This window comes from Monodelphis domestica, chromosome 4 (genome assembly GCF_027887165.1).
Source record: "Monodelphis domestica isolate mMonDom1 chromosome 4, mMonDom1.pri, whole genome shotgun sequence".
NCBI lineage: Eukaryota > Metazoa > Chordata > Mammalia > Didelphimorphia > Didelphidae > Monodelphis > Monodelphis domestica.
The window spans coordinates 183,365,935-183,379,382 of NC_077230.1; the positions used below are offsets into that span (position 1 = coordinate 183,365,935).

The 13,448-nt window shown below is 40.1% G+C and overlaps 1 protein-coding gene across 3 annotated transcripts in view; it reads left to right on the forward strand.

Annotated features, from left to right (window-relative positions):
• The first annotated feature begins 242 nt into the window (after window positions 1–242).
• Window positions 243–13,448, forward strand: part of ITGA6 (integrin subunit alpha 6) — a 101,603-nt gene continuing 88,397 nt past the window's right edge. For 2 of the 3 annotated variants that reach the window (XM_001368046.4, XM_007494373.3), the window contains exon 1: window positions 243–690. In XM_001368046.4, the coding sequence (XP_001368083.1) occupies window positions 506–690 (185 nt within the window). In that variant the 5' untranslated portion in view covers window positions 243–505. The remainder of the gene's footprint in view (window positions 691–13,448) is intronic. The other variant, XM_056793996.1, reaches the window with a different exon arrangement.

The following is a 13,448-nucleotide window of genomic DNA, read 5'->3' on the forward strand; positions in this document are numbered from 1 at the left end:
GAATGAGTTAGATAATGAGTGACTTGGAGTGTAGAAGACTTTTCCAGGACCGTCGTCTTCGGCCAGAGCTGGGAGAGAGGTGGCCGGGTGAGACATCCCTGGAGAGCAGACAAACGGGTGCTCCGGCCGGAGAAGGTGAAGGCTGGGCGGGGAGAGAGCCGGCCGGCCTGGCCCAGGGAGGAGTGAGAGTCTAGGAGGGGTGGGAGGAGAGGCGGGGCCCCGCTTCCTTCGTCACTTGATAAAACGCCTGCGAGTCTCCAGAGAACAAGGAGCTCTTTCAGCTGTTTGAGAGCGGGCTGCGAGGGGGAGAGGCTGGACCGGGAGCACCGCGAATCCCAGGGGGTGGGGCAGGAGAGCAGAGCCAAGGAAGGCGAGGTGGTAGTGGTGGTGGTGGTGGTGGCAGCAGCGGCGGTAGCAGCGGCGGTGGCGGCAGCGGCAGCGGCAGCGGCAGCAGCAGCAGCAGGTTCCTTTCTCCTTTCCCTTCCCCGCCCAGCCGTAATTGCCGATGGCGGCTGCGGGGCAGCCGGAGCTCCTCTTCTACCTGTCGGCGTGTCTGCTGCTACGTCTCTGCGCCGCCTTTAACTTGGACACTCGGGAAGAAAACGTGATCCGCAAGAGAGGGGAGCCGGACAGTCTCTTCGGCTTTTCCCTGGCTATGCACTGGCAGCTGCATCCGCAGGACAAGAGGCTGTAAGTTCCCAGATCGCCTGGTCCCTACCGGCTCCCCAACCCTTCCATCCATCCCAACCCTGCCCAACCCAGCCCTATCCTCCTCCCTTCTTCTCCTCTCCCCACCCACCCCCTCCCAACGCCGGTGCCTTCGAGAGCCCCCGAGGCGGCTCTTTTGAGAAGAGCCCAGGCATGTCTCCACCCCTGCGGGGCCCGCCTGCCCTCTTCGCCCCGCCCGCTGCAGCTCTGCCCGAAGGCTGAGCAGGTCTGTCCCGGCGGGCTGCCATGGGGCAGAGGCACTGGCCAGTGCTGAACGCTCTGCTCGCGGCTCCAGCTTCATCCTTCCCCTCCGCACAAGCCACCATCCTATTGGGGCGGTGTCGGAGGATGAAGAGAAAGGGAGGAGACCCCATTAGGTCCTTTCCTGGGGTCGGGCAAGTGCCGGGTGGTGGCTGCGGCATAATCTTCGAAACTCAACTTTCACCCCCTCCCCCACTTCTCTTGCCTCCCCGGAGAGTTTATTTCCCTCCTGCTTATGTTTGCAGGAATCCTGGCAGGTGGCGGCACTTTTCTGAGGTCCTTGCAAGTGTATGTGTATTTGTGCACTGGGATAAAGTTGTATTGGAGAAATCCGATTCTTCCTCTAGAGGTCCACCTTTATGTATATGTGTGGTATGTGTATGTGCATGGGGAGTGTTGTATCTCAGATATCCGGGTCTCCATCTCAGAGCGCCACCTTTGTGTGTGTTTGTGTGTGCGTGCATGGAGAAAGTTGTAGCCCATAGATCTGGGTCTCTGTCTTAGAGGTCCTACTTTTGTATATGTGTAGTGAATGAGTGTATATATGTGTGACGGTGTGCACGGGGAGTTGTATCAGATCTGAGTCTCCCTTTTAGAGGTTCACCTTTGTACATGTGTGTGTGTTCGAGCGCGCTCTCGGGAAGAGACTGTAGAAGAGTCTCCCTTTCAGAAGTCTAACTTTGTGTGCGTGTTTGCATAAGTGCGCGCGCGCGCGTGTTGCCCGGGGGAGTTGTATCCGAGAGATCCCGGTCTCCTTATTGGTCCATCTTTGTGTGCGCGCGCGCGCGTGCTTTCTCGGGGAGAAAGTTATAGTATCTGAGAGCTCTAGCTCTCCTGCTGTGCTGATGAGTTTGGGGGATACTTGTGGCTGACACGAGTTTGCAAGTTCGTTTTAATTGTGTTTCCTGTGGTTTACCCCCAAGGCGTGTGCGAGTCTTGTGAGGAGTAAATGGTACTTCCCGGGGGTGGCCGAATGAAATCTTAAAAAAAAAATTTTTTTAAGGTGGAGTTAACCAATCACCTGTTAGCAGAAATAGATCAGATGAGAAAACAACTTATAAATTGAGCTATATCTCCTTCCCCTCTACTTCCCAGCACTATACGTTGCAGCCTTCATCTCCAGCTAAAGCCTGGAACCCTGGTCCCTTTTCACATACTCCCTCCCACCCCCACCCCCAGGTTAAAGCAAGAGTCCAATCCAGGCTCAGTCTCTAGGAAAAGTGACATGTTCCCCCTCTCCCCCCCCCCCCCTTCACTGTCTCTAGCCAAGCCTAGGGAAACGTGGTAGCTTAGTTGGCTCAGCCAGTTTTCTCTTTTATTCTTTCCAAGAAAACTTCACAAAGTGTTGCTTCCCACATGATCCGGTTTATTAGAAACCAATTCGAAGTGGGTTTTTTTCATTGGTTGGTTGTTGATGGATTTTTGTTTGCTTGTTTTTGTTTTTGAGACTATTTTACTGGAGAGAATTAAAACAAAAAAATTTTTGATGCTTGGTTGTAATCACTCTGTAGTTGCATTCTTGATCTGGCTTGGTGGGGGTGGGGGAAGAAAAGAAAGAATCAACAAAAGGGTTCCCCCTCCCCCCAACCCTCACCTCCCCACTTGAGTTGAAGCCATTCCAGAATCAACAGACCGCAGAACACAGAATGCAGTTTCCAGGACAGATAACTTTTCTGCCTCAGAAAGGTACATAATCATAGACTTTTTAGGGAAAGAAGGAGGAACTGAATGCCAGAAGACGAGAAACTTTGAGTTTGCAAATAGTCTTTGGAGACTGACTCTAAAAGAGGCTGCTCAGAATGCTATTTTTCTGTTACACCTATTAGTGGAACAAACATTTTAACTTAGTAGAGGTTTGAAAGATCAGGCCACCATGGCACTGCTGAACTCCTTAGGAGTTAAGTTTCAAATCTGAACTAAAAAAATACAAATTGACCTAGTTGGTTCACCTTTTGAGCTCTTTGTTTCTAAAGGGCAAGATTAGGTAAAAATGTTAGTCTTTGTGTAGATTTAGAACTCTAATGGTCAAAGCTGCTCACAGGCCTGCCTGGATAGTAAATAATGTGTTGGTGACATTTTTTTCCTACAAAATTTCTGACAAATTTGATGATTCACTTAATTCTTAAGTAAGCCACATTGTAAACAACACTGGAATATGAAAGATTTCCTAAGTTTATTTTCTCAAGTTTAGTAGTTAAATCAGTATTCATTAGTCTCTGATATATTCCTTTTGTCTTTACCTGCCAGGAACTCTTAGTGAATTCAGTTCAACCCATATTTAATAAATGGCTACTTAGAACAAGATATTTTTTGAGATACAGGGGAAATTAAGACAAAACCAAAATCAGTTATTATTACTGTCTAGGAAGTTAGTCTGATAGGTGATGTGTGGGTATATAAATAAACATGATGAAAATTACACAAGAGAGAATGGATAAAGTACTGTAGGGAAATTTGAGGGGGTAGAGATTTATTTATTTTTTAAAAATCCCTTTTCTTCCATCCTAGAAACAATAATTATATTAATGGTTCTAAGACAGAAGAGTAGCAAGGGCTAGGCACTGGGGGTTGAGATTTTCTCAGGGTTACACAGATAGGAAGTATCTGAGGGTAGATTTGAACTGGGGACCTCCCATCTCTGGGCTTAGGTCTCAAAGAGATCACTTTTTACTTGGGGGCTCAAGGAAGGTTTTTATGGAGGCTGTGGTGTTTGAAGAAGGGGTAGAGATGAAAAACAAGTACATTCCAAATATAGAGTGGCCTGGGGACATATTGAGAGTCCAGAGTGCAAGATGAGATGGGGAACAGTTAGCAATAGAGAATGAGTGTCTGAATTTAGGTAGTGGGAGTATAAATGGAGAGGAGACCATCATTTAAAAAGTAAGAGAGATTGGGAAGTAGAAGAGAGTAAAAGAGGAGAGGCTAAGAGGATTCTCAGGCTTTGAATCTGGGAGGAGGGCAATGACTTCAACAGAAATGGCATAGTCAAGGAAGGAGCAGATTTGAATGGAAAATTATGGGTTTTAGTTCTGGTGCTTGTGGCACTTCGATATGGAGATGTCTAGCAGGCTGAGGCAGATAGGACTGGAACTTAGATAATAGATTGGGTTTAGAAACAAAAGTCTGGGAATCCCATCTGTAGACTTGGTAATTGATCCCATTGGAATAGATGAACTTGATAAGGGACAGGATGTGGAGACAGAAGAGGGTCTAAGACAGAGATTTAAGGATTAGCTCTAGTTGAGAGCAGGCAGAGGGTGACAGGAAGGATGCTAAGAGGTGGTCAGAGGACCAAGGGAGATGAGAGTATTCAGAAGTAGGGGTTGGTCAACAGTGTGAAATGCTTGTAGGGAGGTCAGAAAGAATCTGAGATTCTTGGACTTGTTTCAGATTTTGGAGATGGTTACAATTATGAAGTACTTGCCTTATAATCAAGTGAAAAGCATCTGAATGTGCTTCTTAGAGACTGACATGAAAGTGTTAGAAGCCTAGAAGGTCTCTGGTTCTTCACATGCCTAAAAAAAGGAAATAAGATGCTCTTGTGCACATGACTCACTTTTTTACCTTCAGAGTTGTTATGGTAGGATTTTTTTTTCTTTTTTGTCTTTTAAAACCCTTATTTTCTGCCTTGGTAACAATGCTTAAGACAGAAGGGCAAGGGGGCAGCTGGGGGGCTCAGTGGATTGAGAGCTAGCCCTAGAGATGGGAGGTCCTAGGTTCAAATCTGGCCTCAGACACTTCCCAGCTGTGTGACCCTGAGCAAGTCACTTAACCCCCATTGCCCTTGCTGCTCTTCTGCCTTGGAACCAATACACAGTATTGACTCCAAGACAGAAGGTAAGGGTTAAAAAAAAAAAAGACAGAAGGGCAAGACAGAAGGGGTAAGTGACCTGCTTTAGGGTCCACACAACTAGGAAGTGTCTGAGGCCCGATTTGAATCCAGGTCCTCCCAAACCCAGACCTGTCACTCTAATCATGTTGCTACTTTGCCACCCCCACTGTAGGATTTCAAGACCCAGGAGTTTTATCTATTTTATTTTTGTTTATCCAATAAAAATTTTACATTGTTTTACAGTAATCCCACAAAACTATCAATTACTTCTAATGGACATTTTAAAACTTATTCCAGAGTAGCAATTGGTATGAAGTGATTTGCAGAGGGTCACACAGCTAGAAAGTGTCAAAGGTTAGATTTGAACTCAGTACCTTCTCTCTCCAGGTCTGGCTTTCTATCCACCTATCTGCCTGAATGTGTGTGTGTGTGTGTGTGTGTGTGTGTGTGTGTGTGTGTGTGTGTGTGTGTGTGTTTTAATCACTTAGGGATGCAGAACTCTCTTTGGGCTTTAGCAAGCCTGATTTAATAGCTTTGTGCTTAGGAAAAACTGCCTGCATTGTTGAATACTGAATTGGAGTTAGGAAGATTCATCTTCTGAGTGCAAATTAGTCCTCAGACATATACTAAATGTGTGACCTTGGGCAAGTCACTTAACCCTGCCTCAGTTTCCTCATCTGTCAAATGAGCTGGAAAAGGAAATGACAAGCCACTCTATTATCTTTGCCAAGAAAACCCCAAATGGGGTCACGAAGAGTAGAACATAACTGAAATGGGTGAACAACAACATTTTTTACTCTGCAGTTAATGAAACCAAGGTACTCTCAGAATCTGTAAAACAAAAATAACCAGAGGACTAGAGTGAAGTGAAAGGTCATGGGAGCAGCCAAAGGAAATGCACCTGTGACATAGATCAAGCCTAATTTTAATATCCAGGAAGCCTAGCCCTTTACACAATGATAATGAGCGACCATCCAATAGCATGTGAACCAGAGGGAAAATGTATTGACTGGGAATTTCAAAAATAGCATCCAAACTGGTAGTGGTTAAATCATTATAAATTCTAAATGTCAAACAACTGGGCATGCAAAAAGAAGGCGGCCTGATTTATCTAGAGCCTTATGTTTTAATAGAATTCTATTGAAAAGTGCTCCATCTCCATGACTGGTACCATTTGGTCTAAAGAGAAATTCCTGATTGGGCCAGTTATTGTCTATGGAGTTTGATTGTTGGAGGTCTTTTAGTTGTATTGTGATCATGAAACGTGAGTTTTTCCAGAGTTTCACTTTTTGGTTCTTAAGTCTTCATCTTTTTTGTCAGCTCCTAGACAATATATAGGTAAAGGTATACATTTTTTTTTCATTCTGAATATTACAGTGAAAGCTTTGTTGGCACTATTTAGATTCAAGTTGCTGAATCAGTTGACTCTGTTTTGAAATTTTTAGGCTGTCGAAAATTTCCATGCTATTTCTACTCCAAACTCCAAATCGATCTAATTATGTTGTGCTTTAAGAAAAAAAAATTAGTGCTTTTAAAAATTGAGAACCACATGAATAGATAAATCAAGGGATAAATCAAACATATATATAAAATACTGTACTTGGAGTGAGGAAGACCTGATTTTGAATTATTTTCTCAGTTATTAGATCTATGACCACCTTCAGCCTCATCTCTAAAATCTCATTCCTCATCTCTAAAATGAGGAAAATAATAAATAGCACCTACTTCACAGGGTTGTTATAAAAATCAAATGAGAAAATATGTGTAAAGGCACTTTGTAAATCATAAACTTTTTTAGAAATATATTTTATTTATATAAGTATTATGTTTTATAAATATTATACATATTAAATTTTAACTTTGCCACAAATCAGCTATCCCTCCATTACTAGAAAAGGAAAAGAGTAGGAAAGGAGGTTAAGGGGAAAAGGAGGGAAAAAAGGAGATATGTGACAAGGATTCAGTCTTTTAATTTGGAAGGGACTTTAGAGATCTATATCAACTCCATGATTTTCAGATATGGAAATTGGAGGCCCTGACAAGTTGTTTGCCCAATATTACCCAGTTAGTAACAGCAGAACTAGTATTCAAATCTTTTGTCTCCTAATAAAGTACTATTTACAACTGTGCCAAATTGACCCAATTACTTGTCTGTTCATATTTATTTTGATAGGTCTATGATTTTATCTGCTAGAGTAGACCAATATCTCTGTAAGTCATTTCTATGTGATCTTTGCTCATTTTTCCAAAAAAATCCTGAAAACTACCAATGGGCTTTCCTCTGTTTCTTTTATCTCAGGGACATTTGGGAGGTCCATCTGTTGCCTCTCATCCTTGTTACACAATTGGACCATTTCCTTTTCTAGTTATTTCCTTGATAATGTCTTTTGACATCATTTCTTCTGCATAAGTCATTGTTGGTAACATGCTGCAGCCTGCTTGGACCTGCCAGGTGTTTTTACATCACCCTTAAGTTTATTTGTAATGTTGATGCTTTTTAGATCACAGTCTTCCACAAGTTATATAGCCTTCTAGCATCACTGAGAAAATATTAGTTATAAAGAGATGGCCTTTTGAGTCTATTGGAACCACTCTGTTTTCTCCCTTGAGCCTGAGCTCATTAATTCTGAGCCCAGCACTTTCCATTGTCAGTACTTTTTTTAAAATATAATTTTATTTTTAAAATACTTTTCCATGGTTTCATGATTCATGTTCTCTCCCTCCCCTCTTTCCTCTCCCCTCCTGGAACTGACAAGCAATTCCACTGGGTTCTACAAGTATTATTACTCAAAATCTATTTCCATATTATTCATTTTTACAATAGAGTAATCTTTTAAAACCCAAACCCCAAATCCCATACCCAAATAAACAAGCGAAATCATATATTTTTCTGCTGCATTTCTATTCCCACAGTTCTTTTTTTTTAAGTGAATAGCATTCTCTCTCATCAATTCTTCCAGATTGTCCACAGTCAGTTCTTGACCAAAACATATATTTATAGAGTATTTCTAAGGATTATTTGTGCTGCTAAATCTCATAATCTATTCCAAAAGAGTTTTTCATTCAATGTGGATGGTTAGACCAGTTTCCTTTGCATTCCTATGAAACTTACCCAGAAAGTTCTGTAATGTGCTAGAACTGTGAGCAGTTAAGTAAACTAGCATCTGCATTTATGGTGAACAAAAACAGCATTGGATTGTGACCCCCTTGAGGGCAGAGACTACTGTCTTATCTTTGTAAATGCCTGATACTGTCTTACACATAGTAATCATTCGTCAGATATTTGTTGAATGAAGTAAAACTTAGACTTTTTTAGATTTAATATTGAATTAAAAGGTTGCCTTTGTGGCTTTAAGTCTTAAGCCTACTTAGTTAAAATTTCTTTGCCTGTCATGGAAGACACTAATTGATTCCGTTTTACCTTTCTAGTTTTATTTTATAGAACTCTTTCCTCTTATACATTCTACATTCCTACTAAACCAAATTATTTTCTGACCCTCAAATAAGCCATTGATTGCATATACTTGGAATGTACATTCTTTAAAACCTCATTCAAATATCAGTTCCTCCATGAAACCTTCCCTATCCTTCTATTTGGTAATAACCTAGGATGTCACATGGCATTTTGATTTGCACCTCTTTAATGCATTCCTGCTTTATTTACAATTAATATTGATGTGATATTTCCTCAATTGATGTGTTATTTCAATACTTGTTTTTAAAATGAGTATTAAATGTGTTATTTCCATCTACTGAGCCCTATGAAAGTAGGTACAATATGTCTCATCTAAACTGTTTATTTCATTCCAGGCAATGCTCTGCCATAATACCTGATACCCAATTTTACTTATTGAATTGGTTATTGTCAGTAATTTACCTTAATGAGTTTTCTTAATCGTAGGAGAAACTGATGAGGAGCAATGATGAAATGGAGAGAGTGCTACTTTTAGAGTTTGAGACTCTGGGTTCAGATCCCAGCTTTGCTACTTAGTATTTATGTGACTCTAGACAAATTCCTTCCCTTTATTATGTCTCAGTTTCCGAACATGTAAACATGCAAACATGTAAAATGAGATGTTTGGACTAGATGTTGTCCAAGGTCTCTTCCAGTTTTAATTACATTATCCTATGAATGTGGGTGTATTAAAAAAATGGGTTCTATTGGAATAGATGTTTTTAGGTACAGGGGCTGGCACTGGACCTGTGGTTTAATTGATTGGTATAGGGACCTCCCTCTATCAGTGTAAATTGGTACCATCTCTACAATTTAGTCTTAGTATGGAAACTATTCCTTGTTTGCATTATGGACCTCTTTGGGAGTTTCATGAAGTCAATGAAAACCTTTTTAGAATGTTTTTAAATGAAGCAAATAAAATACACAGGAACACAAAGAAACTGTATTAAAATACAGTTATCTAAATTGAACAAAACAAAATAAAACAAGTTCTCAGCATCCAAGCTAAGAACTCTACCTAGTTCAGTGAACTGCTTAGCAAACTGATAGCTTAAGGGACTCTGGAGATGACAAGGGAATAACTTAGCCAGTATTTGTCAAAAAACAAGACCGAATCCAAGACTTCCTATTTCCAAGGCCAGCTCTAGCCATTGTACTAAGGTGCCTCATTGACATTTGTGAAAACATTGATTCGATTTACATAAGAATTGTTCTTGTGGTAACTTATTTATAAATAACATAAAATATTATATTTAAACTTTTTAAAAGTGCTATATTTCATTGCTGCTTTAAGGGCCTTTTTAGGTTTTCTACAAAAGAAGAATTTCTTCACTCTAAAGGCACATTTGGCCATAGAATTTATTAAATGAGTTAATGAAATAATATTTTAAAGTCTATACTCCTCCTTCAGTGTTTAAAGAATAGTCATCCCAGGAAGAAGAGGGATGGACTCGATGACATCGGCAAAGTGCCTTCAAGCCTATGATTCATCTCTCTTAGCTCTTCTGGTAAAACATGAATCTATGGCTGGAAGGCACAATATCTAGACAGTTGGAGACATGAAAAGAATGTCTCTACTTGACAATTCTGGATTTCTTCTTCCTTTTTGGAATTGACTTTCTTGCTTTCTCTCTTTAATGTCCTATATGCCATCTCTTGATTCTTGACTCTTGATTATAGTATTTTATTTATTTTTGCCTTAGTATTTAAAAAATGAGAGCAGGACAAAATATGACAAAAATTTGAGGAATATTTATGTTTTATTTATTTATTTATACAATTTTATCTTTTAAATTATACCAAAGACTAGTAGTGTTTAAGTGGCCAGACTCTGTCTCTGTCTATCCTCAGACCCACAAGGAGCCAAGACAGCTTCCTCAGGTTTCCTTTTTTTCATCCTACTTCAGCAAGGTTTGCCCCCAATACCAAATGGGGATCAGAGTAGTATTCAGGAAGAGTTTGAGAGTTCAGTAGAATCCTTGCAGTACAGGGGTTTCTTCACAGACCTGGAATCGATGATCCTGAACCCTAATAGTAAAAGAACCAAGTTAATGAGAATAGACTGCAGTAGTGTTTCACTAATTAATTTGGCTTCACCTATCAGCTTGAATTATTTACAGTCCATGAGGGAGTATGGCATAGTGCGTATTAATGTAATCAGTTCATTAGAGTTATAAAAGTTAGTCCTAAGACTAATGAGATCTGGGAAAGCTTAGAATGACAGTATGTAGGGATGAAGGGACCTTAGAGTCCTTAGAGTATAATTTGTATGTCTCTGAGGCACCTATAATTTTGATTCTTTGTAGGTAATGTTGTCCTGTCTTTTAAACACCTATATGATTTTTTTAGGTCAGTGATCAGAATGGGATAAGTGAAATATACAGATATTTCCCAAAACTGATATGGCCTAACTACTCCCCCATCACAGTCTTTAAAAAATAATCATTACCTTTTGTTTTAGAATGTATAGTACGTATGGGTTCCAAGGCAGAAGAACAGCAAGGGCTGGGGCTAAGTGATGACACAGGTATTCTTCATAAAATCAGTGTTAAGACAAAGTGGCTTCCTATATAATAAACTCACAGCAACAACTGATGTGGCTTGACTAGTATACTTAAACCTTAAGGATATCTAGGAGAATAAACACATTTTGCTGTGGCATTTCCTCTGGAATCTCATGTCAGCTTGCCTGGATTCTTTATGGCAAGGCAGTTCCTATGTTCTATGCCCCAAAGCCCACCATTATGGGCTAGCATCCCTTATATTCCTTTCCCCCTTTGCCATTTGGAATGGTTAGAAGGGAAAGATAAAGGTTTGAGGGGTAGCAATGATGACAATTAGAAATTCGCCCCATCTAGCTCAGTGTTAATTACATAGATACAGCTATTACTGTGTGTAAGTTTTCTATTTGGGGCTGAGTCATATTTTAAAGCACCTTTTCCCTTTTTTTAAAGACTATTCCACAGACCTGACTTAAACTCTTCTTGCATCTGTGATTTTTTTTGACATGAGTACTCCTTCTACCAACATATTGTAAGAATTGTAATACTATTTCTACCCAGATATATATTTTATAAAGTTTATTAGAAATAGTAGACAATCATTCCTCTAAGTAACCTGACCATGTGGTCCCTAGTCTGCTTGTTGTCTTCCTCCTTCCCTCTCACCTGCCTGCTCTGTTCCCAACTTCTTCTTTCTTCCTTCTCTTCTCAGTTCTCCCTCTCTCCAGCCCCAAACCTTGACTTTTATTGACACACATATGGCACAACTGTGTTATGTCAGGAATGTTTGATGGACAGGTCAGGCTACGCAGGAGGGGAAGGGGGGGGGGGATGAACTTCCTTGACACAATATATTGCAATCTCTAAGCTCTTAGGAGATGGTCTTCACTTTATGGCTAAAAAACCTGCCACCTTGTAGCCAACCTTTAGAATGGACCTCTCTGAATGGAGCTAGTCAGGCGCTGCAGCATAATGTTGGAGAATACAGGAATCGCCTCCCCACTGCCCTCATAATGAACCACAGAGTAAGATTATTCCTTAAGAGATGCTACAAAAGGTATATGTTTATATTTGTATGAAGAAATGCCTTTGAGACTTTAGATAGTCATTAATAATGAGATTCAGTACTAGTTAGTTTTTGGCATTGAAGACTTATTTGAAATGAATGTGATATTGTACTTGGATTGGACAGGAGGGATTGCATTATGGCAAAGCAGAATTTTTAAAAAAGTTTATTTAATGAATTAATTTAGAATATTTTTCCATGGTTACATGATTCATGTTCTTTCCCTTCCCCTCCTTCCTTCCCCCTCCCGTAGCCTACAAGCAATTTCTCTGGGTTTATATGTGTCATTGATCAAGTCCCATTTCCATATTATTGATATTCGCACTAGCATGATCATTTAGTCTCCATCCCCAATCATATCCCCATCAACCCATGTGACCAAGCAATTGTTTTTCTTCCGTGTTTCTACTCCCACAGTTCTTTCTCTGCATGTGGATAGCATTCTTTCTCATAAGTCCCTCCGAATTGTCCTGGATTATTGCATTGCTGCTAGTAGAGAAGTCCATTACATTGGACTGTGCCACAGTGTATCAGTCTCTATGTACAATGTTTTCCTGGTTCTGCTCCTTTCACTCTGCATCACTTCCTGGAGGCTGTTCCAGTTCACATGGATATCCTCCACTTTATTGTTCCTTTGACCACAATAGTATTCCATCACCAACATATACCATAATTTTTCAGCTATTCCCCAATTGAAGGGCATCCCCTCATTTTCCATTTTTTTGTCACCACAAAGAGCGCAACTATTAATATTCTTGTACATGTATTTTTCCTTATTATCTCTTCAGGGTACAAACCCAGCAGTGCTATGACTGGATCAAAGGGCAGGCGGTCACAAAACAGAATTTTTAATAAAGAATGCCAGCTGTCATTTTTCTTCCCTGCTTGCCTTGTCTCCTCAGTCCCATATCAGAAAAGTTCCTTTTGACTTTGGGAGGCACAATAAGTTAGTTTTGAGCTATTACAGTTACTCCACAGAGTTTGGCTAAAAATTGGGTTTCCTCATTTTGTTTGAAAAGGTTCTCCCTGTTTTGTCTGATAAATTACATTTTATTTCTAATGGGTTATCTACTACTTAACCTACTCATTAAAGAAATGTCGAAACTTCTTATATTTGGGAGACACAAAGAAGGTTTTGAAACACTGTTTTCAAAAAATATATAAGTAAAAATGATCATGAAACTGATATTTAAAGGCAAAAAGTCATTGTTTAAAATTAATTGAAAGCAATTAATTATTTATTGGTTCCAAATAGAGACAAGTTAGATGAGTTTTTCATAAACACAGTTCTCTTTCAGACTAATAACTGGACTGATTACTACTATCTTATCTTCTCCTGTTTGTCTTCTCTGTGTAGAAAAACGTGGCACAATATTTCTTAGTCAGTTTACTAGGTTAGAAGGTTGACATTTGGGTGAGTAAAAGGATGAAAGCATGCAGTAGTCAGTCCAGTTTCTCTTTTCAGCTCTATAACTTCTCCCTTAAAACGCCAGATATAGAGTAGAGAAGAGAAAATCTTTGTCCTGTGATAGTGTGAATAAGCTCTCAATAAAAATAGGGAATTGATGGCTTAAAGAATAGAGAAAAGAAGAGAAAATCTTTGTCCTGTGATAGTGTGAATAAGCT